At 46.7% G+C, this 26,574-nt stretch overlaps 1 protein-coding gene across 3 annotated transcripts in view; it reads left to right on the top strand.

The window, feature by feature from the left end:
* Positions 1 to 26,574, top strand: part of LOC140425362 (uncharacterized) — a 120,865-nt gene that overhangs the window by 17,947 nt on the left and 76,344 nt on the right. For all 3 annotated transcript variants that reach the window (XR_011947841.1, XM_072509554.1, XM_072509553.1), the window contains exon 2: positions 1,363 to 2,508. Coding sequence is in view for 2 of the 3 variants with exons in the window: in XM_072509554.1 (XP_072365655.1) it covers positions 1,363 to 2,508 (1,146 nt within the window). In the remaining variant the exon portion in view is untranslated. The remainder of the gene's footprint in view (positions 1 to 1,362; positions 2,509 to 26,574) is intronic.

Below are 26,574 nucleotides of genomic sequence, written 5' to 3'. Positions count from 1 at the left end.
ACTGTCAGGAAACATGCCTAGGGCTCTCTCATGATTTTTTCCAGTCGTGCCACCAAACACACCCTCACTGATCTGGTGCGGAAAATCCTGGCCACAGATTTCAGGTGATTGGCAAAAGAATCAAAGGAGACAAGGGGAAGCATGTTTATTTTACAGAGTGGGTTTTTAATGACCTGAATGTACTACCTGAAGGTTGCCAAAACCAAATGCATTGGTAACTTGTGACGATTGGAAAATATTGTGACGATTGGAAGCTGTTAGGAAAATTGTGTTATAAATGTAGTGGGCAATTTTAAGGGTTAAGAGCTGGGGTTAGAATGTGTTTGTTTCAAAATAATTCTGTTCTGCAGGGCCTGAGTGGTTTTTGCAGCCAGCAGGTGAAATTGATGAAGGAATGCATTTTTCAGGCTGGGCTAATAATGCACAGTGGTTTGCCTAGGGAAGTCCCGGGGAAGTTGATGTGCTTTGCAGCCTGCAGAGATCATTTGGTTTTTTTAGATTGGGGAGATGAGGCTATTGCTAGGTGGAGCCAAGGAAGGCAGAGAGACATTTTCAGAAACTGTGCAGAGAGGTCGTTTTGGAGAAAGCCGTCAGAGAGAGAGAGTTTTGGAGAAATGTTTTTTGAGAAATGTTTTTGGATTTGAAGTCTGATCTGGCAACTCTTGACTTTTTAGACCACAAGAAAAAGCAATTTTCTTTACCAGTAAGATATTTTTAAAAAACGTAATAACATTTTAAAGGAGAGCAGTATTGTCTGAAGACAAGGTAGAGGTTGAAACAACCAGATTCTTAAAGGGTTCCAACACGAGTCAGAATCTGTTCTGTAACGCAAGTATTACTTTATGCCATGCTGGTTTAAGCTGGATTGAGAGCTGTATGTTTATTTTCTTATTGTTTAATGGAAAATTGAGTAGTGGTATTAAGGGTTAATTGTAAGCTGCTCTTTTTTGGGTGTGAAGTTAAAAAGTTGAACAGTGTATTTATAATAAAGTTTTGTTTTAAAAATACCAAAGCCCTAATTTTCTCATGCAATCAATCATTGAGCGAATCATTCTTTCCGCACAGTTTTAAAATAAACTAAAATATTGGGGTTTCAGTCGAGTATCCTAGCCACTGGTGGGGTCTAGCCTGGGATCACAATAAACTTTAAAAGGGAATTGAGTCAGTGCTTACAGAAGGCCAGTTTGCAGAGCTACAGAAATGATGCTCCCAGAGCAGGTGAGTGGGATTTGTTTGATATTCATCCTCTGAGCCAGTACAGGGATGATCGGCCAAATAGCCATATTATTCTATGATTACATGATGTATTGTTGTACAGGGCTGCTTGATTTCAAGTAACATCTCATTCTTATTTGCATTTAGTTCTACTGATCCTGGCATTGACAGAAGAACTAATATCCACTGCACAAGAATTGCCTCTTAACTCAAGTTCTCAAAATCATCTAATAGACTTAACTACTGTAAGCACAGTGCTTTCCAAACCTAGTGCTAATTCCAAAATTATGGATCATACTAACTGGCACAGGACCTCAGATTCTCATGGAGGTATCTTAAAATATCTTCAAATAGTCGATAACATCAAGATGATGGATACCAGCTTAATAGAACCTACGCCTACTGTCATCCAGTTACCACCATCAGTCTCACCACAGGACATTGCCCATAATTATCTCAGAACAATGGAGGTCTCTGTTTCCATGTATAATCGAAGCACTTTGTATCCAGAGCCGACATCTTTAAAGAAAAGACCGTCTCTACTTCATAAAAATGAATTGGTGCAGCCTGTACAACTTCATGGAAATGTAATATTGCATTCTTCATTTATGACTAGAATGTACCACAATGAATTTGAGACAATTTCTTCATCGGTTAACCTTCAGCCCGAACTAGTTTTAAGATCCTCTGATATTCATAAATTTACTATGCTTAAATTTTCAAATGAGACCGACAACCTGCACAACCTTAAAAATCTCTGGCAAGTTACAGAAGAAAAGATTTTACAGACATCATTTCTTCCTGCCTTACCAACTAATCTGATACTTAGTTCCATTTCTCAGGTCACTTCTATTTTTGATAGCTTGTCATTAAAATCACAACCAGGTTTAAACCTGGATTTGTCTACCGTAACGAGTGACTATACCCCATATGTAGATAGACTTGAGGGTTTATTGAAAGTTGGTGATCAACACCTGCCAGCCATGCTTGAATCTTATATTTCAACCTCTGTGATAACACTCAGCACGATGGAAAGTGATTCTTCTTCTAATGGCATTCTGACCACTACATCTACACCTGGGATCTCTTCAACCTTCTCTGAGTCTGATTCAACAGCAGCAGGAAACTTCCTGAACAGAGTAGTCCCTGCAGGAACGAGGCCCCCTGAAATGTCCAGCAACATTTCTCATGTAACTGAAGTAGATAAGCCTCCACAAAAAGCACTTATCTGTCTCAGCAAAATTGACATAGCCTGGATTATTTTGGCTATCAGTGTGCCTGTTGCATCATGCTGTAAGTAAGGAATTTAATTTCACTATGATATGGGTATATTAATTTATATATTCAGACTATATGTGACTACAATAATGATGAACAATTCAACACAGGCTTCAATGTCCAGTAAAACTGAAAACAAACCTCAGAAATCTTTATCCACAATGAAGAGCTTCTAAGACACCTTACTCTGAAATGTGTGTAGAAAGGTTAATTTATAAAGTTTAATGCCACATCAGCTTAACTAGAACATTACTTCAGATTTAATCTAAGTATATCCAGAAAAAGGGCCACAACAGGGAGGATGCTTTAATGTGGTAAAGTCTAAGTGTGATGTCTCTAATTCTGAAAATATAATGTTGGAAAATATTACCACTTCCAGATATAAGGGAGTGATCATGATATAGAATGCTCTGAATTTGAGTAAGTCTGCATTTAGCAGAGCATGGTTGGGCTGAGATAGGTCAGTGTGAAACTATCCATCAAAAATCAGAAATTAATACATGCCTTTGGTTGTGGGGGGGGAAGCCATGATTGAGTGGCGGAGCAGACTCGACGGGTGGGCCGGGTAGCCTAATGCTGCTCCGATATCTTATAAGACCACTGGAAGGTCAAAGTATTTCCAGATTGAATATTGTGCTTAATTTCATCAAGAATATATAAAAAGGAAGAGAGAGGTGAAAGTAAACATAGGCCTCTTAGAAAAATGAATCTTGGAGATAGTTATCATAGAATCCCTACAGTGCAGAAGGAGGCCATTCGACTCAAATCTGCACGAACCCTTCAATGAACACTCAACACATGTCCACTCCCCCGTGCACCCTGCCCTGTCCCTGTAAACCCATAATCTAACCTGCACATCCCTGGACACGAAGGGTCAATTTATCAGGCCAATCAAACTATACCATACATCGTTAGACTGTGGGAGGAAACCAGAACACCCAGGGAAAACCCATGCAGACACGAGGAGAACATGCAAACTCCAAACAGATAGGGTTCCAAGGCCCGTATTGAACCCCGGTTCCTGGCGCTGTAAGGCAGCAATGCCAATCACTGTGCCACCGTGCCACATGTTATGGGGAACAAGGAAATGGCAGAGGAGTTAAACAGATATTTTGCATCAGTCGTTACGGTGGAAGATACTTCGAAAATCCCATTACTACTGAAGAACACAGGGAGGAAGTAAATACCATCACCATCACTCAAAGAACAAAGAAATGTACAGCACAGGAACAGGCCCTTCGGCCCTCCAAGCCCGTGCCGACCATGCTGCCCAACTAAACTACAATCTTCTACACTTCCTGGGTCCGTTTCCCTCTATTCCCATCCTATTCATGTATTTGTCAAGATGCCCCTTAAATGTCACTATCGTCCCTGCTTCCACCACCTCCTCCGGTAGTGAGTTCCAGGCACCCACTACCCTCTGCGTAAAAAACTTGCCTCGTACATCTACTCTAAACCTTGCCCCTCTCACCTTAAACCTATGCCCCCTAGTAATTGACCCCTCTACCCCGGGGAAAAGCCTCTGACTATCCACTCTGCCTCTTATAATCAGGTCGCCCCTCAACCTCCTTCGTTCCAGTGAGAACAAACCATGTTTATTCAACCGCTCCTCATAGCTAATGCCCTCCATACCAGGCAACATTCTGGTAAATCTCTTCTGCACCCTTGGCTGCAACATGACTTGCCAATTCTTATACTCAATGCCCCGGCCAATGAAGGCAAGCATGCCGTATGCCTTCTTGACTACCTTCTCCACCTGTGTTGCCCCTTTCAGTGACCTGTGGACCCGTACTCCTAGATCTCTTTGACTTTCAATACACTTGAGGGTACTACCATTCACTGTATATTCACTACCTGCATTAGACCTTCCAAAATGCATTACCTCACATTTGTCCGGATTAAACTCCATCTGCCATCTCTCCGCCCAAGTCTCCAAACTATCTAAATCCTGCTGTATCCTCTGACAGTCCTCATCACTATCCGCAATTCCACCAACCTTTGTGTCGTCTGCAAACTTACTAATCAGACCAGTTACATTTTCCTCCAAATCATTTATATATACCACAAACAGCAAAGGTCCCAGCACTGATCCCTGTGGAACACCACTGGTCACAGCCCTCCAATTAGAAAAGCATCCTCCCATTGCTACTCTCTGCCTTCTATGACCTAGCCAGTTCTGTATCCACCTTGCCAGCTCATCCCTGATCCCGTGTGACTTCACCTTTTGTACTAGTCTACCATGAGGGACCTTGCCAAAGGCCTTACTAAAGTCCATATAGACAACATCCGCTGCCCTACCTGCATCAATCATCTTAGTGACCTCCTCGAAAAACTCTATCAAGTTAGTGAGACACGACCTCCCCTTCACAAAACCATGCTGCCTCTCACTAATACGTCCATTTGCTTCCAAATGGGAGTAGATCCTGTCTCGAAGAATTCTCTCCAGTAATTTCCCTACCACTGAAGTAAGGCTCACCGGCCTGTAGTTCCCTGGATTATCAAAGAACAAAGAACAAAGAAATGTACAGCACAGGAACAGGCCCTTCGGCCCTCCAAGCCCGTGCCGACCATACTGCCCGACTAAACTACAATCTTCTACACTTCCTGGGTCCGTATCCTTCTATTCCCATCCTATTCATATATTTGTCAAGATGCCCCTTAAATGTCCCTATCGTCCCTGCCTCCACTACCTCCTCCGGTAGTGAGTTCCAGGCACCCACTACCCTCTGCGTAAAAAACTTGCCTCGTACATCTACTCTAAACTTTGCCCCTCTCACCTTAAACCTATGCCCCCTAGTAATTGACCCCTCTACCCTGGGGAAAAGCCTCTGACTATCCACTCTGTCTATGCCCCTCATAATTTTGTATACCTCTATCAGGTCGCCCCTCAACCTCCAAGGGTATCCTTGCTACCCTTCTTAAACAGAGGAACAACATTGGCTATTCTCCAGTCCTCCGGTACATCACCTGAAGACAGTGAGGATCCAAAGATTTCTGTAAAGGCCTCAGCAATTTCCTCTCCAGCCTCCTTCAGTATTCTGGGGTAGATCCCATCAGGCCCTGGGGACTTATCTACCTTAATATTTTTTAAGACACCCAACACCTCGTCTTTTTGGATCTCAATGTGACCCAGGCTATCTACACCCCCTTCTCCAGACTCAACATCTACCAATTTCTTCTCTTTGGTGAATACTGAAGCAAAGTATTCATTTAGTACCTTGCCCATTTCCTCTGGCTCCACACATAGATTCCCTTGCCTATCCTTCAGTGGGCCAACCCTTTCCCTGGCTACCCTCTTGCTTTTTATGTATGTGTAAAAAGCCTTGGGATTTTCCTTAACCCTATTTGCCAATGACTTTTCGTGACCCCTTCTAGCCCTCCTGACTCCTTGCTTAAGTTCCTTCCTACTTTCCTTATATTCAACACAGGCTTTGTCTGTTCCCAGCCTTTTAGCCCTGACAAATGCCTCCTTTTTCTTTTTGACGAGGCCTACAATATCTCTCGTTATCCAAGGTTCCCGAAAATTGCCGTATTTGTCCTTCTTTCTCACAGGAACATGCCGGTCCTGAATTCCTTTCAACTGACACTTGAAAGCCTCCCACATGTCAGATGTTGATTTGCCCTCAAACATCCGCCCCCAATTTATGTTCTTCAGTTCCCGCCTAATATTGTTATCATTAGCCTTCCCCCAATTTAGCACATTCATCCTAGGACCACTCTTATCCTTGTCCACCAGCACTTTAAAACTTACTGAATTGTGGTCACTGTTCCCGAAATGCTCCCCTACTGAAACATCTACCACCTGGCCGGGCTCATTCCCCAATACCAGGTCCAGTACCGCCCCTTCCCTAGTTGGACTGTCTACATATTGTTTTAAGAAGCCCTCCTGGATGCTCCTTACAAACTCCGCCCCGTCTAAGCCCCTGGCACTAAGTGAGTCCCAGTCAATATTGGGGAAGTTGAAGTCTCCCATCACCACAACCCTGTTGTTTTTACTCTTTTCCAAAATCTGTCTACCTCTCTGCTCCTCTATCTCCCGCTGGCTGTTGGGAGGCCTGTAGTAAACCCCCAACATTGTGACTGCACCCTTCTTATTCCTGATCTCCATGCATATAGCCTCGCTGCCCTCTGAGGGGTCCTACCACAGTACAGCTGTGATATTCTCCCTAACCAGTAGCGCAACTCCGCCACCCCTTTTACATCCCCCTCTATCCCGCCTGAAACATCTAAATCCTGGAATGTTTAGCTGCCAATCCTGCCCTTCCCTCAACCAGGTCTCTGTAATGGCAACAACATCATAGTTCCAAGTACTAATCCAAGCTCTAAGTTCATCTGCCTTACCCGCAATACGTCTTGCATTAAAACATATGCACTTCAGGCCACCAGACCCGCTGTGTTCAGCAACTTCTCCCTGTCTGCTCTGCCTCAGAGCCCCACTGACCCTATTCCCTAGTTCTCCCTCAATGCTCTCACCTTCTGACCTATTGCTCCCGTGCACACCCCCCTGCCATACTAGTTTAAACCCTCCCGTGTGACACTAGCAAACCTCGCGGCCAGGATATTTATGCCTCTCCAGTTTAGATGCAACCTGTCCTTATATAGGTCACACCTGCCCCGGAAGAGCTCCCAGTGGTCCAGATAACGGAAACCCTCCCTCCTACACCAGCTGTTTAGCCACGTGTTTAGCTACTCTATCTTCCTATTTCTAGCCTCACTGGCACGTGGCACAGGGAGTAATCCCGAGATTACAACCTTAGAGGTCCTGTCTTTTAACTTTCTGCCTAGCTCCCTGAACGCCTGCTGCAGGACCTCATGCCCCTTCCTGCCTATGTCGTTAGTACCAATATGTACAACGACCTCTGCCTGTTTGCCCTCCCCCTTCAGGATGCCCTCTACCCGTTCGGAGACATCCTGGACCCTGGCACCAGGGAGGCAACATACCATCCTGGAGTCTCTTTCACGTCCACAGAAGCTCCTATCTGTGCCCCTGACTATAGAGTCCCCTATTACTATTGCTCTTCTGCGCTTTGACCCTCCCTTCTGAACATCAGAGCCAGCCGTGGTGCCACTGCTCTGGCTGCTGCTGTTGCTTTCCCCTGATAGGCTACCCCCCGACAGTATCCAAAGGGGTATACCTGTTCGAGAGGGGGACAACCACAGGGGATTCCTGCACTGACTGCCTGCCCTTTCTGGTGGTCACCCATTTCTCTGCCTGCACCTTGGGTGTGACCACATTTATATAACTGCGATCTATGACGCTTTCCGCCACCTGCATGCTCCTAAGTGCATCCAATTACTGCTCCAACCGAACCATGCGGTCTGTGAGGAGCTCCAGTTGGGTGCACTTTCTGCAGATGAAGCCATCCGGGACGCTGGAAGCCTCCCGGACCTGCCACATCTCACAGTCAGAGCACAGCACCCCTCTAACTGACATTGCGTCAATTAATTAAAATTAAAAGTTTTTTTTTAATTTAAATATATTTTTTAAAAAAAATTTAAGTTACTGTTAACTATCTGTTTCCTAGCACTAAATTTCTAATATAAATGCGAAAGTTAAATATAATACTCTCCGATCTCTGGCTTAGATACCCCTCTAAATTATAATTAAGTAATTATATTTAATTCGTTACCAATGCTTAATTTTTAAAATTTAGTGTAGATTCCCAACCAGCCACTCAGGTCACAGCTTTTCTGTGATGTCACTTCAATTTCCCCCCCCGACACACACAATTTGAAAAAGGCATAAAAGTAAAATGAGTAAAAATCACTTATTTACCTTCTTACCTTCTGAGTGTCTTAGATGTTCTCAGGTTCTCTCCCTGACAGAGACTGCTCCTCCTCCTCTGAACGGCTCCCGAAACTAGGCCGCGATCTTTTTAAATCTCCGCTCTGACTCGCAGCTCCTGCGCTTTTTAAATCTCCCGCGCTTTTTAAATCTCCCGGCTCTCCTCTCGCGCTGTTTTCAATGTCCCGGCTCACTCTCCACTCACGCTGTTTTCAATGTCCCGGCTCACTCTCCACTCGCGCTGTTTTCAATGTCCCGGCTCTCTTTCCTCTCGCGCTGTTTTCAATGTCCCAGCTCACTCTCCACTCGCGCTGTTTTCAACGTCCCGGCTTTCTCTCCTCTCGCGCTGTTTTCAAAGTCCCGGCTTTCTCTGCACTCGCGCTGTTTTCAATGTCCCGGCTCTCTCTCCTCCTGCGCTTTTTAAATCTCCCGCTCTCTCTCCACTCGCGCTGTTTTCAATGTACCGGCTCAGTCTCCACTCGCGCTGTTTTCAATGTCCCGGCTCTCTCTCCTCTCGCGCTGTTTTCAATGTCCCGGCTCTCTCTCCTCTCGCGCTGTTTTCAATGTCCCAGCTCACTCTCCACTCGCGCTGTTTTCAATGTCCCGGCTTTCTCTCCTCTTGCGCTGTTTTCAATGTCCCGGCTTTCTCTCCTCTCGCGCTGTTTTCAATGTCCCGGCTCACTCTCCACTCGCGCTGTTTTCAATGTCCCGGCTCACTCTCCACTCGCGCTGTTTTCAATGAAGTAGTATTAGACAAACAAATGGGGCTAAAGGCAGACAAGTCACCTGGCCCTGGTGGCATGCATCCTAAGATCCTAAACGGAGTAGCTACAGAGATAGTTGATATATTGGTTGTAATTTTCCCAGAATTCTTCAGAAGTACCGGAAGTACTGGAGCAGCAATTGGATGCACTTAGGAGCATGCAGGTGGCGGAAAGTGTCATAGATCGCAGTTATATAAATGTGGTCACACCCAAGGTGCAGGCAGAGAAATGGGTGACCACCAGAAAGGGCAGGCAGTCAGTGCAGGCCACGGACCTGGCAATTCTCCGGGGCATACCGGCAGCTAGAGCCGGGTGCTCTCCGCTGCTGTCCTGCTAGCCCCCAGCAAAACGGGGAATCGGTGGCCGTTTTGCGCCATTTTCTCCACCGTTCCCACACCGACGTGGGGACATAGCCCCAGAATCAGAGAATCCAGTCCAAGAGCTCATGGTGTTTGAGGTAGTATATTGGCATATGTGGGCAGCACGGTAGCACAGTGGTTAGCACTGTTGCTTCACGGCGCAAGGCTCCCAGGTTCGACTCCCGCTTGGGTCACTGTCTATGCGGAGTCTTCACGTTTTCTCAGTGTCTGCGTGGGTCTCCTCTGGATGCCCCGGTTTCCTCCCACAAGTCCCAAAAGACGTGCTTGTCAGGTGAATTCGACATTCTGAATTCTCCCTCAGTGTACCCGAACAGGCGCCGGAGTGTGGCGACTGGGGGATTTTCACAGCAACTTCATTGCAGTGTTAATGTAAGTCTACTTATGACAATAATAAGGATGATTATTATTATTATTAGATAGAGAATTGGCTATTGGGCAGGAAATAAAGAGTGGGGATAAGGGGTTATTTTTCAGACTGGCAACCTGTAACCAGTGGGGTTCCGCACGGCTCAGTGCTGGGACCACAACTGTTCACAATATATATTAGTGACTTGGAGGAAGGAAGCAAATGTACTGTAGCCAAATTTGCAGATGGTACAAAAAAAAGTTGTTCATTATGGAAGGGAGAACAAAAGAAAAGGGTATTATTTAAATTGAGAAAAACTGCAGAAAGCTGCAACACAAAGGGACTTGGAGGTACTTGTGCACGAAAGACAGAAAGCTAGCACAGAGGAACAGCAGGAAACCAGGCAGGTGAATGGAATGTTGGCCCTTATTTCAAGGAGGTTGGAGTATGAGCAGGCAATTTTTGCTGCGACTGTACACAGTACTGGTAAGACCTCATCTGGAGTACAGTAAGAAAATATATTATTTAATTGGAAACTGTTCAGAGAAGGTTCACTGGGATGATTCCCGGTTAATCTCTCAAGTTTAGCAATTAAATAAAAAATACTTTTTATAGAATTTACAGTGCAGAAGGAGGCCATTCAGCCCATCAAGTCAGCATGGCCCTTGGAAAGAGCACCCCACTTAAGGCCACACCTCCATTCTATCCCAGTAACCCCACCCAACCTTTTTGGACACTTAAGGGCAATTTATCATGGTCAATCCACCTAACCTGCACATCTTTGAACTGTGGGAGGAAACCCACGCAAACACGGGGAGAACGTGCAGACTCCGCACAGAAAGTGACCCAAGCCGGGAATCGAACCTGGGGCCCTGGAGCTGTGAAGCAACTGTGCTAACCACTGTGCTACCGTGCTGCCCCTTTACATACTGTTAACATACTGTTTTATGTTAAGAGCTAAGTTAAGTTTCTTCCAGTCTTAAACAGGGATACACACACTTTCTGAAAGCAGCTGTAACTAGTTAATTGGGAAGCTAGCTTAAACTGGTTTCTGAGCTTTAGCAGAACTGATTCATCGTTTTTCACAGAGCTTATAAGTATTGTTTGAGTGCACAAGGCGTTTGGTGAGTGAGGTAGTTCAGTAAAGAGGAGAACTAAAATTAAGAAAGTGGGAGTTCTTGTGGCACAGTGGGCTGCACCCCTGCCTCTCAGCCACAAGCTCTGGATTCAAGTCCCACCCCAAGACTGGATAGCCAAACAGGTTGAGTGTCAATGTTATAACCTGCCTGCTTACCATTGGCTGGGGACTAATGACAATCCCACAATCCTGTGGGAGTATGAGCTTCCCCAATGAGGGGGGCGGAGAAACCATTAGTAAACTCCAAGTATAAATAAAGCTGGCCAGTTTGGAAACAGCAGGAAGGAGTGTGCAGCAAGGGAATTGCTGCTGCTGTTATAGAACATAGAACATAGAACAATACAGCGCAGTACAGGCCCTTCGGCCCACGATGTTGCACCGAAACAAAAGCCATCTAACCTACACTATACCATTATCATCCATATGTTTATCCAATAAACTTTTAAATGCCCTTAATGTTGGCGAGTTCACTACTGTAGCAGGTAGGGCATTCCACGGCCTCACTACTCTTTGCGTAAAGAACCTACCCCTGACCTCTGTCCTATATCTATTACCCCTCAGTTTAAGGCTATGTCCCCTCGTGCTAGCCATTTCCATCCGCGGGAGAAGGCTCTCACTGTCCACCCTATCTAACCCTCTGATCATTTTGTATGCCTCTATTAAGTCTCCTCTTAACCTTCTTCTCTCTAACGAAAACAACCTCAAGTCCATCAGCCTTTCCTCATAAGATTTTCCCTCCATACCAGGCAACATCCTGGTAAATCTCCTCTGCACCCGTTCCAAAGCCTCCACGTCCTTCCTATAATGCGGTGACCAGAACTGTACGCAATACTCCAAATGCGGCCGTACCAGAGTTCTGTACAGCTGCAACATGACCTCCTGACTCCGGAACTCAATCCCTCTACCAATAAAGGCCAACACTCCATAGGCCTTCTTCACCACCCTATCAACCTGGGTGGCAACTTTCAGGGATCTATGTACATGGACACCTAGATCCCTCTGCTCATCCACACTTCCAAGAACTTTTCCATTAGCCACATATTCCACATTCCTGTTTTTCCTTCCAAAGTGAATCACCTCACACTTCTCTACATTAAACTCCATTTGCCACCTCTCAGCCCAGCACTGCAGCTTATCTATATCCCTCTGTAACCTGCTACTTCCTTCCTCACTATCGACAACACCACCGACTTTAGTATCGTCTGCAAATTTACTCACCCACCCTTCTGCGCCTTCCTCTAGGTCATTGATAAAAATGACAAACAGCAACGGCCCCAGAACAGATCCTTGTGGTACTCCACTTGTGACAGAACTCCATTCTGAACATTTCCCATCAACCACCACCCTCTGTCTTCTTTCAGCTAGCCAATTTCTGATCCACATCTCTAAATCACCCTCAATCCCCAGCCTCCGTATTTTCTGCAATAGCCTACCGTGGGGAACCTTATCAAACGCTTTGCTGAAATCCATATACACCACATCAACTGCTCTACCCTCGTCTACCTGTTCAGTCACCTTCTCAAAGAACTCGATAAGGTTTGTGAGGCATGACCTACCCTTCACAAAGCCATGCTGACTATCCCTGATCATATTATTCCTATCTAGATGATTATAAATCTTGTCTCTTATAATGCCCTCCAAGACTTTACCCACTACAGACGTGAGGCTCACCGGTCTATAGTTGCCGGGGTTGTCTCTGCTCCCCTTTTTGAACAAAGGGACCACATTTGCTATCCTCCAGTCCTCTGGCACTATTCCTGTATCCAATGATGACATAAAAATCAAAGCCAATGGTCCAGCAATCTCTTCCCTGGCCTCCCAGAGAATCCTAGGATAAATCCCATCAGGCCCCGGGGACTTATCTATTTTCAGCCTGTCCAGAATTGCCAACACCTCTTCCCTACTTACCTCAATGCCATCTAATCTATTTACCTGGAGCTCAGCATTCTCCTCCACAACATTATCTTTTTCCTGAGTGAATACTGACGAAAAATATTCATTTAGTATCTCGCCTATCTCTTCAGACTCTACACACAACTTCCCATCCCTGTCCTTGACTGGTCCTACTCTGTCCCTAGTCATTCGCTTATTCCTGACATACCTATAGAAAGCTTTTGGGTTTTCCTTGATCCTTCCTGCCAAATACTTCTCATGTCCCCTCCTTGCTCGTCTTAGCTCTCTCTTTAGATCCTTCCTCGCTACCTTGTAACTATCCATCGCCCCAACTGAAACTTCACACCTCATCTTCACATAGGCCTCCTTCTTCCTCTTAACAAGAGATTCCACTTCTTTGGTAAACCACGGTTCCCTCGCTCGGCACCTTCCTCCCTGCCTGACCGGTACATACTTATCAAGAACACGCAATAGCTGATCCTTGAACAAGCTCCACTTATCCAGTGTGTCCAATACTTGCAGCCTACTTCTCCACCTTATCCCCCCCAAGTCACGTCTAATGGCATCATAATTTCCCTTCCCCCAGCTATAACTCTTGCCCTGCGGTGTATACTTATCCCTTTCCATCCTTAACGTAAACGTCACCGAATTGTGGTCACTGTCCCCAAAGTGCTCACCTACCTCCAAATCCAACACCTGGCCTGGTTCATTACCCAAAACCAAATCCAATGTGGCCTCACCTCTTGTTGGCCTGTCAACAAACTGTGTCAGGAAACCCTCCTGCACACACTGAACAAAAAACGACCCATCTAATGTACTCGAACTATATCTTTTCCAGTCAATATTTGGAAAGTTAAAGTCTCCCATAATAACTACCCTGTTACTTTCGCTCATATCCAGGATCATCTTCGCCATCCTTTCCTCTACATCCCTAGAACTATTTGGAGGCCTATAGAAAACTCCCAACAGGGTGACCTCTCCTTTCCTGTTTCTAACCTCAGCCCATACTACCTCGGAAGATGAGTCCCCATATATATATGTTATTGTAAATAAATGTTATTACTTTGTATCCTTAAAACTCGTGCTGGATTCTTCGTGGCCCTCACAAAACTGGCGACGAGGGTTAAAGTGAATAGCTGTCTACACTGCTGAAGCCACCTCCCTGGATTTTTGTTGGATACAGGTTGGAAGTTATTTTCTATTATACAATGCCTCTGTACGGACGTTTGGATGTTTTTGATGCTGCGCTGGAAAGCTGGAACCAGTACACACAACGGATGCGTCATTATTTCCGGGCAAACAATATCACCGAAAACGAGCGGCAGGTGGTCATATTGCTCACCGCCTGCGGCCCGCATACGTTTGGGGTGATTAGGAGCCTTACGTACCCAGCTGCGCCGGACACCAAAACGTTTGATGAACTTGTGAATATAGTGGGGCAACATTTTAACCCAACCCGTCCACGATAGTCCAGCGTTACCAGTTTACTACCGCTGAGAGGACCCCTGGAGAATCCCTTGCCGATTTTCTATCCAGGCTACGCAGGATTGTGGAGTACGGTGACTATGGTGAGACTTTGTCAGAAATGTTACGCGACCGTTTGGTTTGCGGTATTAACAATGCGGCCACCCAGAGAAAGTTGTTAGCTGAGCCAACATTGACTTTTCAACAGGCCATTCAAATAGTATTGTCCCGAGAGAGCGCAGAACGAGAAGTGCAGGAGCTACAGGGAATGGAAGTGCATGCCTTGGGGCGCAACCCCTTCCGTCCGAAAACGTCCCACCGCACTCCTGCGATACCTTGGGCGAGGCAACGTCCGGACCGACGCCAGTGGCCGTCAGACATTCCTCCCCGAAGGGAGCCTTCTCCAGAACCAATGGATGAGGAGCCATGTCCGTGTCAGACTTGTAGGCGTCGACCCCGTCGCGGACGGCGGTCTTGGGGGCGCCAGAGGCGCCGTCGTTCCGACCGAAACTGGGACCAGCCCAGGGGCCGTAACTGGGACCAGCCCAGGGGCCGTACCTTCCATGTGGATGAACCTGCGGCGACTACTCCTGAGGACGTGGAGACGGAGGACGACTGCCTGCAGCTGCATTGTGTGGTGTTGATCTCCAAATTTCTTTCTCTGTCAGTCTGGCCTCAATAAAAGTTGAGACGGATTCGCACGTAAACAGAAGTTATTTATTTAGCTTGCAAGCTTAATCATCTTACAGAAATGTAAGAGACATCCAGCCTCTTTCATTCCAGAAAACGACTGAACTAACAGACAAAGGGATCTCTGCAAAATCAGTTCAAATGGTATCAAGTTTCACATACTCGACGGACATAGGTCAGCCTATGTCCCTCCTGACCTGTTCGATCTATTCTGATTGGCTCACTTCCAATCCCTTTCTCTGGCCCCTATCAATGAAGCATCACCCTCATAGACACACCTCTTCCTGCTTTTTCCATGCGGTCTCAAATTCCTTTGTCCCTAACTGCAAAAATCAAAGTGGCTTATTTCTACATTACATTAACTAGTAACTCTAAAGTAACTATTTTATATCACATTCGTCATTCCCTCCTTTTATCATTCCATGATAACCGAACTATCCAATCTATAGCTACGGTTCCTCATCTAAAAAGATTCGTCGCTGCATTTCCAATTCCTGTCTTAGCCCCCCTTCATCTGCTTCACCCTCATGGATTTTAACAGTTAAATTTTTTTCTCGGTGATTGGGGCGGTGATCTGATCCAGTGCACCCAGCATTCTACCCATCACACATTTAAGGATGGCCAGGCCCACAAAGATGCAGCCGATAGCTACCACTAGATACATGGCCATATTTATCAACCAGTCCTTCCATCCTCCAAATCCCGAGTTACCCCAAGAGTCAGGATCCTGCATCCCGTCCAAGTGATCCCGTATGCGATCCATAAATTTAGTAATGTTAGCAGTCAAGTCCTGAATCCCCATAATACACTTGCCCTGTACTATGGCGCATACCCCACCCTCACGGGCCAGAAGATAGTCAAGAGCATACCGGTTGCGTAAGGACCTCCCAGTAGCCCAGTTTATCCAATTTTGAAATGCCCATTCGGGCCGCCCAGCAATGCAGAAAGCCCTATTCCCAACAGTGATATGAGAGACATTCGCCCAGCCACAAAGGAGCTGGAGGCCAGCGTTCAATGGAACGCAAGTGGTGCTATAACAAACGCATTGGCCAGACGCCTGGGTGATATGGCACCTCCTGTCCGTACAGGTGGGGAACAGACATGTTATATTTGTGTCCACCTCTACCAGCAAACAGCCATATCCTTCACTGCTGAAGCAATTCTCGTATGACCGGGAATCCCTATTGGGAGTGAAGTGGCTAGGTATGTACGCCCTCCACCGTCGCAGCCTATCGTACTGTGAATGGGAATTATCCCGAGGGAGGGGAAGGCAAATAGCCGGTGGTGCTGAATCCGGATCGTAAGGAAGAGTGACTTGCTCGGGCAATGGCTCGGAACGCTGACAATGAACCACCGTTTGGGGAGTGCCCCAAAGCGGTGAAACAGAAAATAACCTAGACACCACTGCGGGGTTTGGGTAGCAGACAACCCGTCCCTGGCCATACAGACGGTGGTAAATCTGGTAGATGAGATTCATACTACCCGGGTTTTCCTCAGTTTGGCCTTTAATTAACTTAAGTGCATCTCCCGGTAACCTACGTTCTAGCTGTACTTCCCTTCTCACACGCCCCGTCCTCTCTCTAGTCCCTTTCTCTTTCTCATGGTCTCTTCCTACACTCTTCTGACAGCCTGATGTTACCTTTATTGTACCACTTTTAACACATCCAAAATCAAATTTACATGTATTCCAAAAACAAGGCAATGTCCATATAATGTTCCCTTCCCATCGCCGGGGCCGGTGCAGCTGCTTCATGACTCCCGCATTCTCCTTAACTTTGATGACCTTCCATGAATCGATACCATGTCCTCGTATATGGGGGCAGTGAAGAACATCACCTGTGCATAGGTGATGTATCCTTGTAGATTGGTTGGGGCTACACAGATACATAATATTCCCCTTTTCCATGTCCATCGCCAATAACACGCCAAGCGAAGTGAGGCCAAATATCAGACAGACGATGCGTAGCCACTCCATCATGCTCCACACCTGTAAAATAGCACTGGAGAAGGGAGGCAGGTTAGTATCCGACCTTTTACAGTAGTGGAGATGGGCTCAATTTACAGTGATGTAGGTGGACCCAAGCACTTCGCCCCTCCACTTTAACTGCTGTGGGGGTGGTAAGGAGAACTTGGAAGGGCCCGTCCCATCGCGGCTCCGACCCCTTCCTAGTCCAATTTTTGACCATTACATAACTACCGGGCTGGACTGAAAGTGAGCTAGGTACTGGGCAATGGCTCGTGAGCCGCGCGGACTTGGCCATGGAGTTCCTTGAGCACTTGCGTAAGGGCTAGAACATAGGTGGTCATTTCCTCAGTCATCTGATGAAACTGAACCCGTCTGGGAACTTGCAGGCTCCAGGGAGTTCTAAGGGGCCTGCCATAGAGAATCTCGGCGGGAGAGAGCCGGGCCGGTCCCGCAGGTGTAACCCGCAGCTGGAAGAGGGCAACGGGGAGCAACTTAAGCCATGTCAGTCCCGTGTCTGCTCTTAATTTAGCCAATTTAGTTTTGAGGGTCTGATTGTGTCTTTCAACCACCCCGGCTGCCTGTGGTCTGTAAGCACAGTGTAACTGCTGGCGTATGCCCAACTGGGAGCAAAACTCCTTGTTAATTTGTCCAATAAAATGAGGCCCATTATCAGAACTTAACTGAGCTGGTATACCGTACCGGGGAATGATTTCCCTCATCAAGACTTTAACCACAGTAGCAGCTTTACTATAGATAGTCGGATACGCCTCAACCCATCTGCTGAACACATCCACAATGACCAAAACATATTTATAACATTGACACCTTTCCAACTCAATGTAATCCATTTGGAGCGTCTCAAAGGGACCACTGGGCAACGGGGTTTGCCCCTTCCCACAAGGGATACCTTTTCCGGTGTTATATTGCTGACAAATCAAACACCGATTACTGATACTTTGGGCCAACCCCTGCATTTTAGGGTGCCACCAAGTGTCCAGCAACAAATCACTAGTCCCCCGAGCCCCACAATGAGTTGCAAAGTGTACACATTCGATGACCCATAAAGCCAGTACATCAGACATACAAGTCTGATGTGCAGGCGTGGTCCATAAAGAGGAAACAGAATCATATGTACAACCTAACCGTTTCCACATTTGTTTATCACTCTCAGGAGCGTCCTCCTGTAACCTTATGACGTCTTGGATGGTTGGCATTGGCTTGTCAGAAGCAGACACATTCATAGTAGATCGTTTAGTCTGACTTAACATTTTAGGCACCATCACTTGCTGAATTTGTGCGGCTGTGCGCGCTGCACAATCTGCTCGTTCATTACCAACGTCAACTGGGGTTGTACCATTCGTGTGGGCAGCACATTTAATAACGGAAATCTGCGCTGGCAGAAGGAGGGCCTGCAGTAGGTCATTAACTAAACCCCGGTGGGATATTTGACCACACATAATCATGTCAGGTTGTTCTGACGAAATGTCACTCAAATCGCCCCTTATTGTGGTAGTTTCCTGAATCAAGGCTAAACAGTCGTGGCCAGGTGCGTCTTCATGGACAGGGGGACCACTAAGAAAACAGGCTGGATTGATAGTGGTACAGTATTTAAATGTCAGACGTGGATTGTTCAAAAGGTATATCTCATACCTATTCTGACGAGCTACGGTAAGATGCTGACCATTCGCCCCATATCCCTGGCATGGTACTGGTCATGGACCTGACGTGTAATATGAGGGCTTACCGAAGCTGACTGTGGCCATAAATGTGGTGATATTGTAACAAAATCGGCTGTACCTTCTTTTCCCGTGACTGTGGCTGTAACCTTGACTGGCCATTCGGTCTCAAGTAATGGCCAGTATTTGTCCTCCAACTCCCTGTTTCGTCCAGTTCTGTCATAGGCCAGGGTAACGTGATGCAGTGATAGTGGCTGTTCAATGTCTAACGTCCACCACTGGGGGGTGATAGAAATATAGCACTGTTGTCTCATCCTCCTCTTCGCTGATCCACCCACCCAAAGTCACTATATTGGAGCTCCTGCTGGTAAACTACCATTTCTGCCGCTTGTTGGGATCGCAGATCATCCTTTTTCATTACATACTCAGTCTTAACCTTTGTAACTGAGCCTCCTTCTTGGCCTACACCCTCCTTCCAGTAAAATCTGACTGCCCTTGCCATCTGGGAAGGGTCGTTCTCTGTCCAATTCATGTTATTACATTTCACAGCAGTAACCACAGAAGGTGGTAGGCAATGCATTAACATAGCACAGTATTGAGGGGAATTCTGACCATTTTGATACAGCAAATCGCCTGACTGCCCCCGGTAGATTTCATTAAAACGCCCCAGACATTCCTATGGCTCATCAATCTTCCTAGGTTTTAGGTCTAAGATAACAGAAAGATTTATGGGCCTTTGAAATGTGCTATTCAACGCATTCAAGATCTGTGTCCTTCTTTTCTCTATTTGCTCTCTTTTTTTTTTAAACTTAAAAATGTTTGAAAATTCAAATTGAATTACTGCAACTTGCAAGCTTAGCTCTGATCTCAACTCAGAACTAAATTTACAATTTGCTTAACACAAACTTGTATAACATTTACAACTTAATTATTTCTTTATCTTAACAATTTTTTCTTTTAACAAGTTTTTTTTCTGTTACATACACATAAGTATTAGCAAAATCAACTATCATAAGTATTAGCAAAATCAATTATCATCTTCAGATTGACACTTTTTAAAATGGTGTCCATGATCTTCTTTAAGTTTCTATTAATCTCCAGATAAAATGAGATAAACCTTATTTCAAGTAAGTAAAATTTAAGATTCTGGCAATTTCAATCAATTGCTTTCGAAAATAATAACTTTTATCAAAGAGGTGGAGAAACCCACTGGTTTCCTTTAATTAATTCAAAACGTAACTTTGCTGGTGTTCACTGACTCAAAGGAAAGGTATCCGATTACACTGCAGACTGTTATCTCAAGGCCTGAGTGAGAAGCACTGTCTGTTTTCAACTCCGCCTGCTGCTGTTAACCCTTTGAGAGACTTCTGCTTCAACCTCACAATCTCAACTAGACCTCGGAACTTTACAGTCCAAGGAGACAATTGTAGCTTAATCAACTATATATTTAAAACACTCACACATAGAGTTGAACCATCTTCAGATTTAAAAACAGTTATACTGGACTGAACCCCCATCTATTGAAGTCCCATCAGCCCTGAACCCATATAATAGACTGAACCTTTATTATTTAAAGTCCCATCAGCCTCTGAACCCTAATAATAGACTGAACCTTTATTATTTAAGTCACATCAGCCTCTGAACCCCGATAATAGACTGAACCTTTATTATTTAAAGTCACATCAGCCTCTGAACCCCGATAATAGACTGAACCTTTATTATTTAAAGTCACATCAGCCTCTGAACCCCGATAATAGACTGAACCTTTATTATTTAAAGTCACATCAGCCTCTGAACCCCGATAATAGACTGAACCTTTATTATTTAAAGTCCCATCAGCCCAAAACCCTAACCCAAGCCGAAACAACAATATGAAATCCCATCAATTAAAGTGCTAATCCCCAGACTGACCTGTGATTTCGTCGAGGCGGTCTTTCTGTGCCAACCGCGAGTGACCAGACTAATCAGACGATAAGAAGAGGGGAACAATCAATGCTGGTCGTTTTCCATTTCTACATTGAGGGCCCTTTGTTCCCGTCCTCCTGTTCATAATCAGTCTAATTCTGATTTCGCAGTTGGAACAGGATCGCCCAGAGAAATCCCGGTTTTCGGCACCAAATGTTGATCTCCAAATTTCTTTCTCTGTCAGTCTGGCCTCAATAAAAGTTGAGACGGATTCGCACGTAAACAGAAGTTATTTATTTAGCTTGCAAGCTTAATCATCTTACAGAAATGTAAGAGACATCCAGCCTCTTTCATTCCAGAAAACGACTGAACTAACAGACAAAGGGATCTCTGCAAAATCAGATCAAATGGTATCAAGTTTCACATACTCGACGGACATAGGTCAGCCTATGTCCCTCCTGACCTGTTCGATCTATTCTGATTGGCTCACTTCCAATCCCTTTCTCTGGCCCCTATCAATGAAGCATCACCCTCATAGACACACCTCTTCCTGCTTTTTCCATGCGGTCTCAAATTCCTTTGTCCCTAACTGCAAAAATCAAAGTGGCTTATTTCTACATTACATTAACTAGTAACTCTAAAGTAACTATTTTATATCACATTCGTCAGTGGCAGCTCCCCGTGTGGCCCCCATTAAGGTGACAGTACGGGTCAATGGCCACCCATTTGAGATGGAGTTGGACACTGGCGCAGCGGTCTCCTTGATCGCCCAGAGGACATTCGACCGCATCAAGCAGGGTATACAGACCCTTACATTAACTGACTCACAAGCCAGGTTGGCCACCGACACGGGGGAACCACTGGACATTGCAGGAACCAGGAGGGGCGTTTCCCACTTACCGTGGTGCGCGGCCATGGGCCCAGCCTGTTGGGTTGGGACTGGTTGCGCCATTTGCGGTTGCAATGGAAGCACATCCTCCAAACAGTTTCTGATGGGTTGACTGAGGTGCTAGGACGATACCCAGATGTATTCCAGCCTGGTTTGGGGAAAATAAAAGAGGCCGTAGCCCATATCCAAGTCGAAACAGGAGCCACACTGCGCTATTTCCGGGCGCACCCGGTGCATTACGCCTTGCTCGAGAAGGTAGAAGGGAAGCTCACTCGTTTGGGTATTATCAGGCCTGTCCGTTTTGCTGACTGGGCAGCACCAATTGTACCTGTAATGAAGCCAAATGCCACAGTTCGCTTGTGTGGCGACTGTAAACCTACAGTGAATACGGCTGCCCGACTCAACCGATATCCAATGCCTCGCATAGAGGATCTCTACGCGAAGCTTGCAGGTGGACTCTCGTTCACAAAATTAGATATGAATCACACCTACCTGCAGTTGGAGCTGGACCCTGCCTCCCGACCATATGTAATGATTAATACACACCGTTACACGGTTGCCCTTTGGAGTATCCTCTGCCTGCGCAATTTTTCAACGTGTTATGGAGGGCATTTTGAGAAGTTTACCACGTGTTGCTGTCTACTTAGATGATGTTTTGATTACAGGGACGTCGGAGCAGGAACATTTGGAAAATCTGGAGGCTGTCCTTAGACGCTTTTCGGAGGCTGGAGTCCATTTACGTCGCACAAAGTGCGTATTTCAGGCAAAAGAAGTAGTCTACCTAGGTTATCGGGTGGACCGCGAAGGTTTGCACCCCGTCGCAGAGAAGGTGCGTGCAATTCAACAGGCCCCCGCCCCGACTGACACTTCGCATCTTCGTTCTTTTCTCGGTCTCGTAAAGTATTACGGGAAGTTCCTCCCCAATCTGGCAACTACGCTGGCCCCTTTGCACCTTCTGCTAAAGAAATATCACACCTGGGTTTGGGGTCAGCCGCAAGAAACCGCTTTCCGGCGGGTAAAGGAACAATTGCCGTCGTCTGGGTTACTAACCCAGTATGATCCTGGAAAGCCTTTGCTCGTCACATGTGATGCGTCCCCGTATGGTATTGGGGCCGTCCTGTCCCACAAGATGGAGAACGGGGCCGAGCGACCGATAGCTTTCGCCTCCCGTACATTGACTGCAGCGGAGAGAAAGTACGTGCAGATCGCGGAGGGGGGCCTGGCAGTGGTTTTTGCGGTGAAACGCTTCCGTGTATGGCTGCCATTTCACTATCGTGACTGATCATAAGCCTCTGCTGGGACTTTTCAGAGAGGATAAGCCAATACCGCCCATTGCTTCCGCACGGATCCAGCGCTGGGCTTTGTTGCTTGCTGCATACGAGTATTCTCTGGAGCACAAACCAGGTACGCAGATAGCAAATGCCGACGCCTGAGCCGATTGCCTTTATCGACAGGCCCCATGTCGACCCCCGACGACCGGTGAGGTGGTTGCAACCCTAAATTTTATGGACACCTTGCCTGTCACGGCATCACAGATCCGTGAGAAGACCCAGACGGAGCCAGTCCTGTCAATGGTTCGGCACATAGTCCTGTATGGTGGGCAGCATAGACAGCTCCCAGGCGAGTTGCGGGCATTTTCCTCCAAGCTGTCAGAATTCAGCGTGGAAGACGGCATCCTCTTATGGGGGACGCGTGTGATTGTCCCGGAAAAAGGCCAGGTGCTGATACTAACAGACTTGCACAATGGGCATCCAGGTGTGACCAAAATAAAAATGTTGGCCCGGAGTTATGTCTGGTGGCCAGGCCTCAACACCGACATTGAGAAGGTGGCCCAAAACTGCTCCATATGCCAGTAGCATCAGAAGCTTCCGCCGGCCGCGCCCCTACATCACTGGGAATGGCCAGGGGCCTTGGGCACGCTTGCATGCAGATTTTGCAGGCCCTTTTCAAGGATCCATGTTCCTTCTATTAATTGACGCCTAGTCTAAATGGCTAGAGGTGCATAAGATGCAGAGGACAACGTCCTGCGCAACAATTGAAAAGATGCGTTTGTCGTTTAGTACGCATGGCCTCCCTGAGGTGCTGGTCACGGATAATGGCACTCCATTCACGAGTGAGGAGTTTGCGAGGTTCAAAGAACAAAGAAATGTACAGCACAGGAACAGGCCCTTCAGCCCTCCAAGACCGTGCCGACCATGCTGCCCGACTAAACTACAATCTTCTACACTTCCTGGGTCCGTATCCTTCTATTCCCATCCTATTCATGTATTTGTCAAGATGCCCCTTAAATGTCACTACCGTCCCTGCTTCCACCACCTCCTCCGGTAGCGAGTTCCAGGCACCCACTACCCTCTGCGTAAAAAACTTGCCTCGTACATCTACTCTAAACCTTGCCCCTCTCACCTTAAACCTATGCCCCCTAGTAATTGACCCCTCTATCCTGGGGAAAAGCCTCTGACTATCCACTCTGTCTATGCCCCTCATAATTTTGTATACCTCTAACAGGCCTCCCCTCAACCTCCTTCGTTCCAGTGAGAACAAACCGAGTTTATTCAACCGCTCCTCATGGCTAATGCCCTCCATACCAGGCAACATTCTGGTAAATCTCTTCTGCACCCTCTCTAAAGCCTCCACATCCTTCTGGTAGTGTGGCAACCAGAATTGAACACTATACTCCAAGTGTGGCCTAACTAAGGTTCTATACAGCTGCAACATGACTTGCCAATTCTTATACTCAATGCCCCGACCAATGAACGCAAGCATGCCGTATGCCTTCTTGACTACCTTCTCCACCTGTGTTGCCCCTTTCAATGACCTGTGGACCTGTACTCCTAGAACTCTTTGACTTTCAATACTCTTGAGGGTTCTACCATTCACTGTATATTCCCTACCTGCATTAGACCTTCCAAAATGCATTACCTCACATTTGTCCGGATTAAACTCCATCTGCCATCTCTCCGCCCAAGTCTCCAAACAATCTAAATCCTGCTGTATCCTCCGACAGTCCTCATCGCTATCCGCAATTCCACCAACCTTTGTGTCGTCTGCAAACTTACTAATCAGACCAGTTACATTTTCCTCCAAATCATTTATATGTACTACAAAGAGCAAAGGTCCCAGCACTGATCCCTGTGGAACACCACTGGTCACAGCCCTCCAATGAGAAAAGCATCCTTCCATTGCTACTCTCTGCCTTCTATGGCCTAGCCAGTTCTGTATCCACCTTGCCAGCTCACCCCTGATCCCGTGTGACTTCACCTTTTGTACTAGTCTACCATGAGGGACCTTGTCAAAGGCCTTACTGAAGTCCAAATAGACAACATCCACTGCCCTACCTGCATCAATCATCTTAGTGACCTCCTCGAAAAATTCTATCAAGTTAGTGAGACACGACCTCCCCTTCACAAAACCGTGCTGCCTCTCACTAATACGTCCATTTGCTTCCAAATGGGAGTAGATCCTGTCTCGAAGAATTCTCTCCAGTAATTTCCCTACCACTGAAGTAAGGCTCACCGGCCTGTAGTTCCCTGGATTATCCTTGCTACCCTTCTTAAACAGAGGAACAACATTGGCTATTCTCCAGTCCTCCGGGACATCACCTGAAGACAGTGAGGATCCAAAGATTTCTGTAAAGGCCCCAGCAATTTCCTCTCCAGCCTCCTTCAGTATTCTGGGGTAGATCCCATCAGGCCCTGGGGACTTATCTACCTTAATATTTTTTAAGACACCCAACACCTCGTCTTTTTGGATCACAATGTGACCCAGGCTATCTACACCCCCTTCTCCAGACTCAACATCTACCAATTCCTTCTCTTTGGTGAATACTGATGCAAAGTATTCATTTAGTGCCTTCACGAAGATGAACGGCATACGCCATATCCGCACTGCCCCTTACCACCCGGCTTCAAATGGGTTGGCAGAGCGCGCAGTGCAAACATTCAAAAGAGGCCTAAAGAAGCACTCTTCCGGATCAATGGACACGAGACTGGCTCGCTTTTTGTTTACGGACAGGACCACCCCCCATGTGGTGACTGGGGTAGCTCCCGCAGAACTCCTAATGGGCCGGAGACTTCGCACCCGCCTTAGTATGGTTTTCCCGGACATTGGCGCAAAAGTACGTCGCACACAAGAACGGCAGGGACAGGGATTTTCTCGGCATCGGCCGATTCGGCAGTTTGCGCCCGGTGACCCAGTGTTCGTTCGGAATTTTGCTGGTGGTGCCCAGTGGGTTCCTGGTGTAATCTTTCGCCAAACGGGCCCTATATCTTACCAGGTGCAAGCCCAGGGTCGTCTCCAGCGCAAACATGTAGACCACGTTCGGTCCAGAAGACGATCCCCTCAAAAGATTCCCCGCCCCCGGATCTCATTTCTACAGCCGCAGAGACCAGAGACAAGGGAAGGTAGTCCTCACAATCTTCCACTGGTGCCTCACTCGAAGCCTGCGCAGGTCGTTACAGAACCGAATGGAGATAGAGACGCTGACATGACGGAGGCAGCAGACTCTGACTCCGTGATGGAGACACAGGATGCATCAGAGGGGGAATCCTCGGGTCCACGGGCCGTGGATGTACAACCGTTGCGCCGTTCATCACGGAAGCGTCGGTCTCCATCTCGTTACACGCCGCCTGATCCAGCGCCGCGTGCAAACGGTGCCCGGCCTGCAGCAAAACGAGTCCGATGCCCTCCTTCGCCAGGGTCTTCGGTGGATTCCTTGGACTTTGGTGGGGAGGGATGTTACAACCTGCCTGCTTACCATTGGCTGGGGGCTAATGACAATCCCACAATCCTGTGGGAGTATGAGCTTCCCCAATGAGGGGGGCGGAGAAACCATTAGTAAACTCCAAGTATAAATAAAGCTGGCCAGTTTGGAAACAGCAGGAAGGAGTGTGCAGCAAGGGAATTTGCTGCTGCTGTTATATATATATATATATATGTTATTGTAAATAAATGTTATTACTTTGTATCCTTAAAACTCGTGCTGGATTCTTCGTGGCCCTCACAAAAGTCAACCTGCAAATCCTTCCAACACATCAACGGCTGGCTGTAGGAGCAGGAGAACTCCTGGTTAGTCATGCTTGATGCAGAGTGGTGCCTCTTAAGCTATAAACCTCTGGTGACAGACTAAAAAGTATTCCTGGTCCAGGAATAACCAGCTATGGAAACAGATAAAAGTCTGCCTTAGTGC

The sequence above is a fragment of the Scyliorhinus torazame genome, chromosome 6 (assembly GCF_047496885.1).
Source record: "Scyliorhinus torazame isolate Kashiwa2021f chromosome 6, sScyTor2.1, whole genome shotgun sequence".
Taxonomy (NCBI): domain Eukaryota; kingdom Metazoa; phylum Chordata; class Chondrichthyes; order Carcharhiniformes; family Scyliorhinidae; genus Scyliorhinus; species Scyliorhinus torazame.
This window is presented reverse-complemented; position numbering and strand designations above follow the sequence as displayed.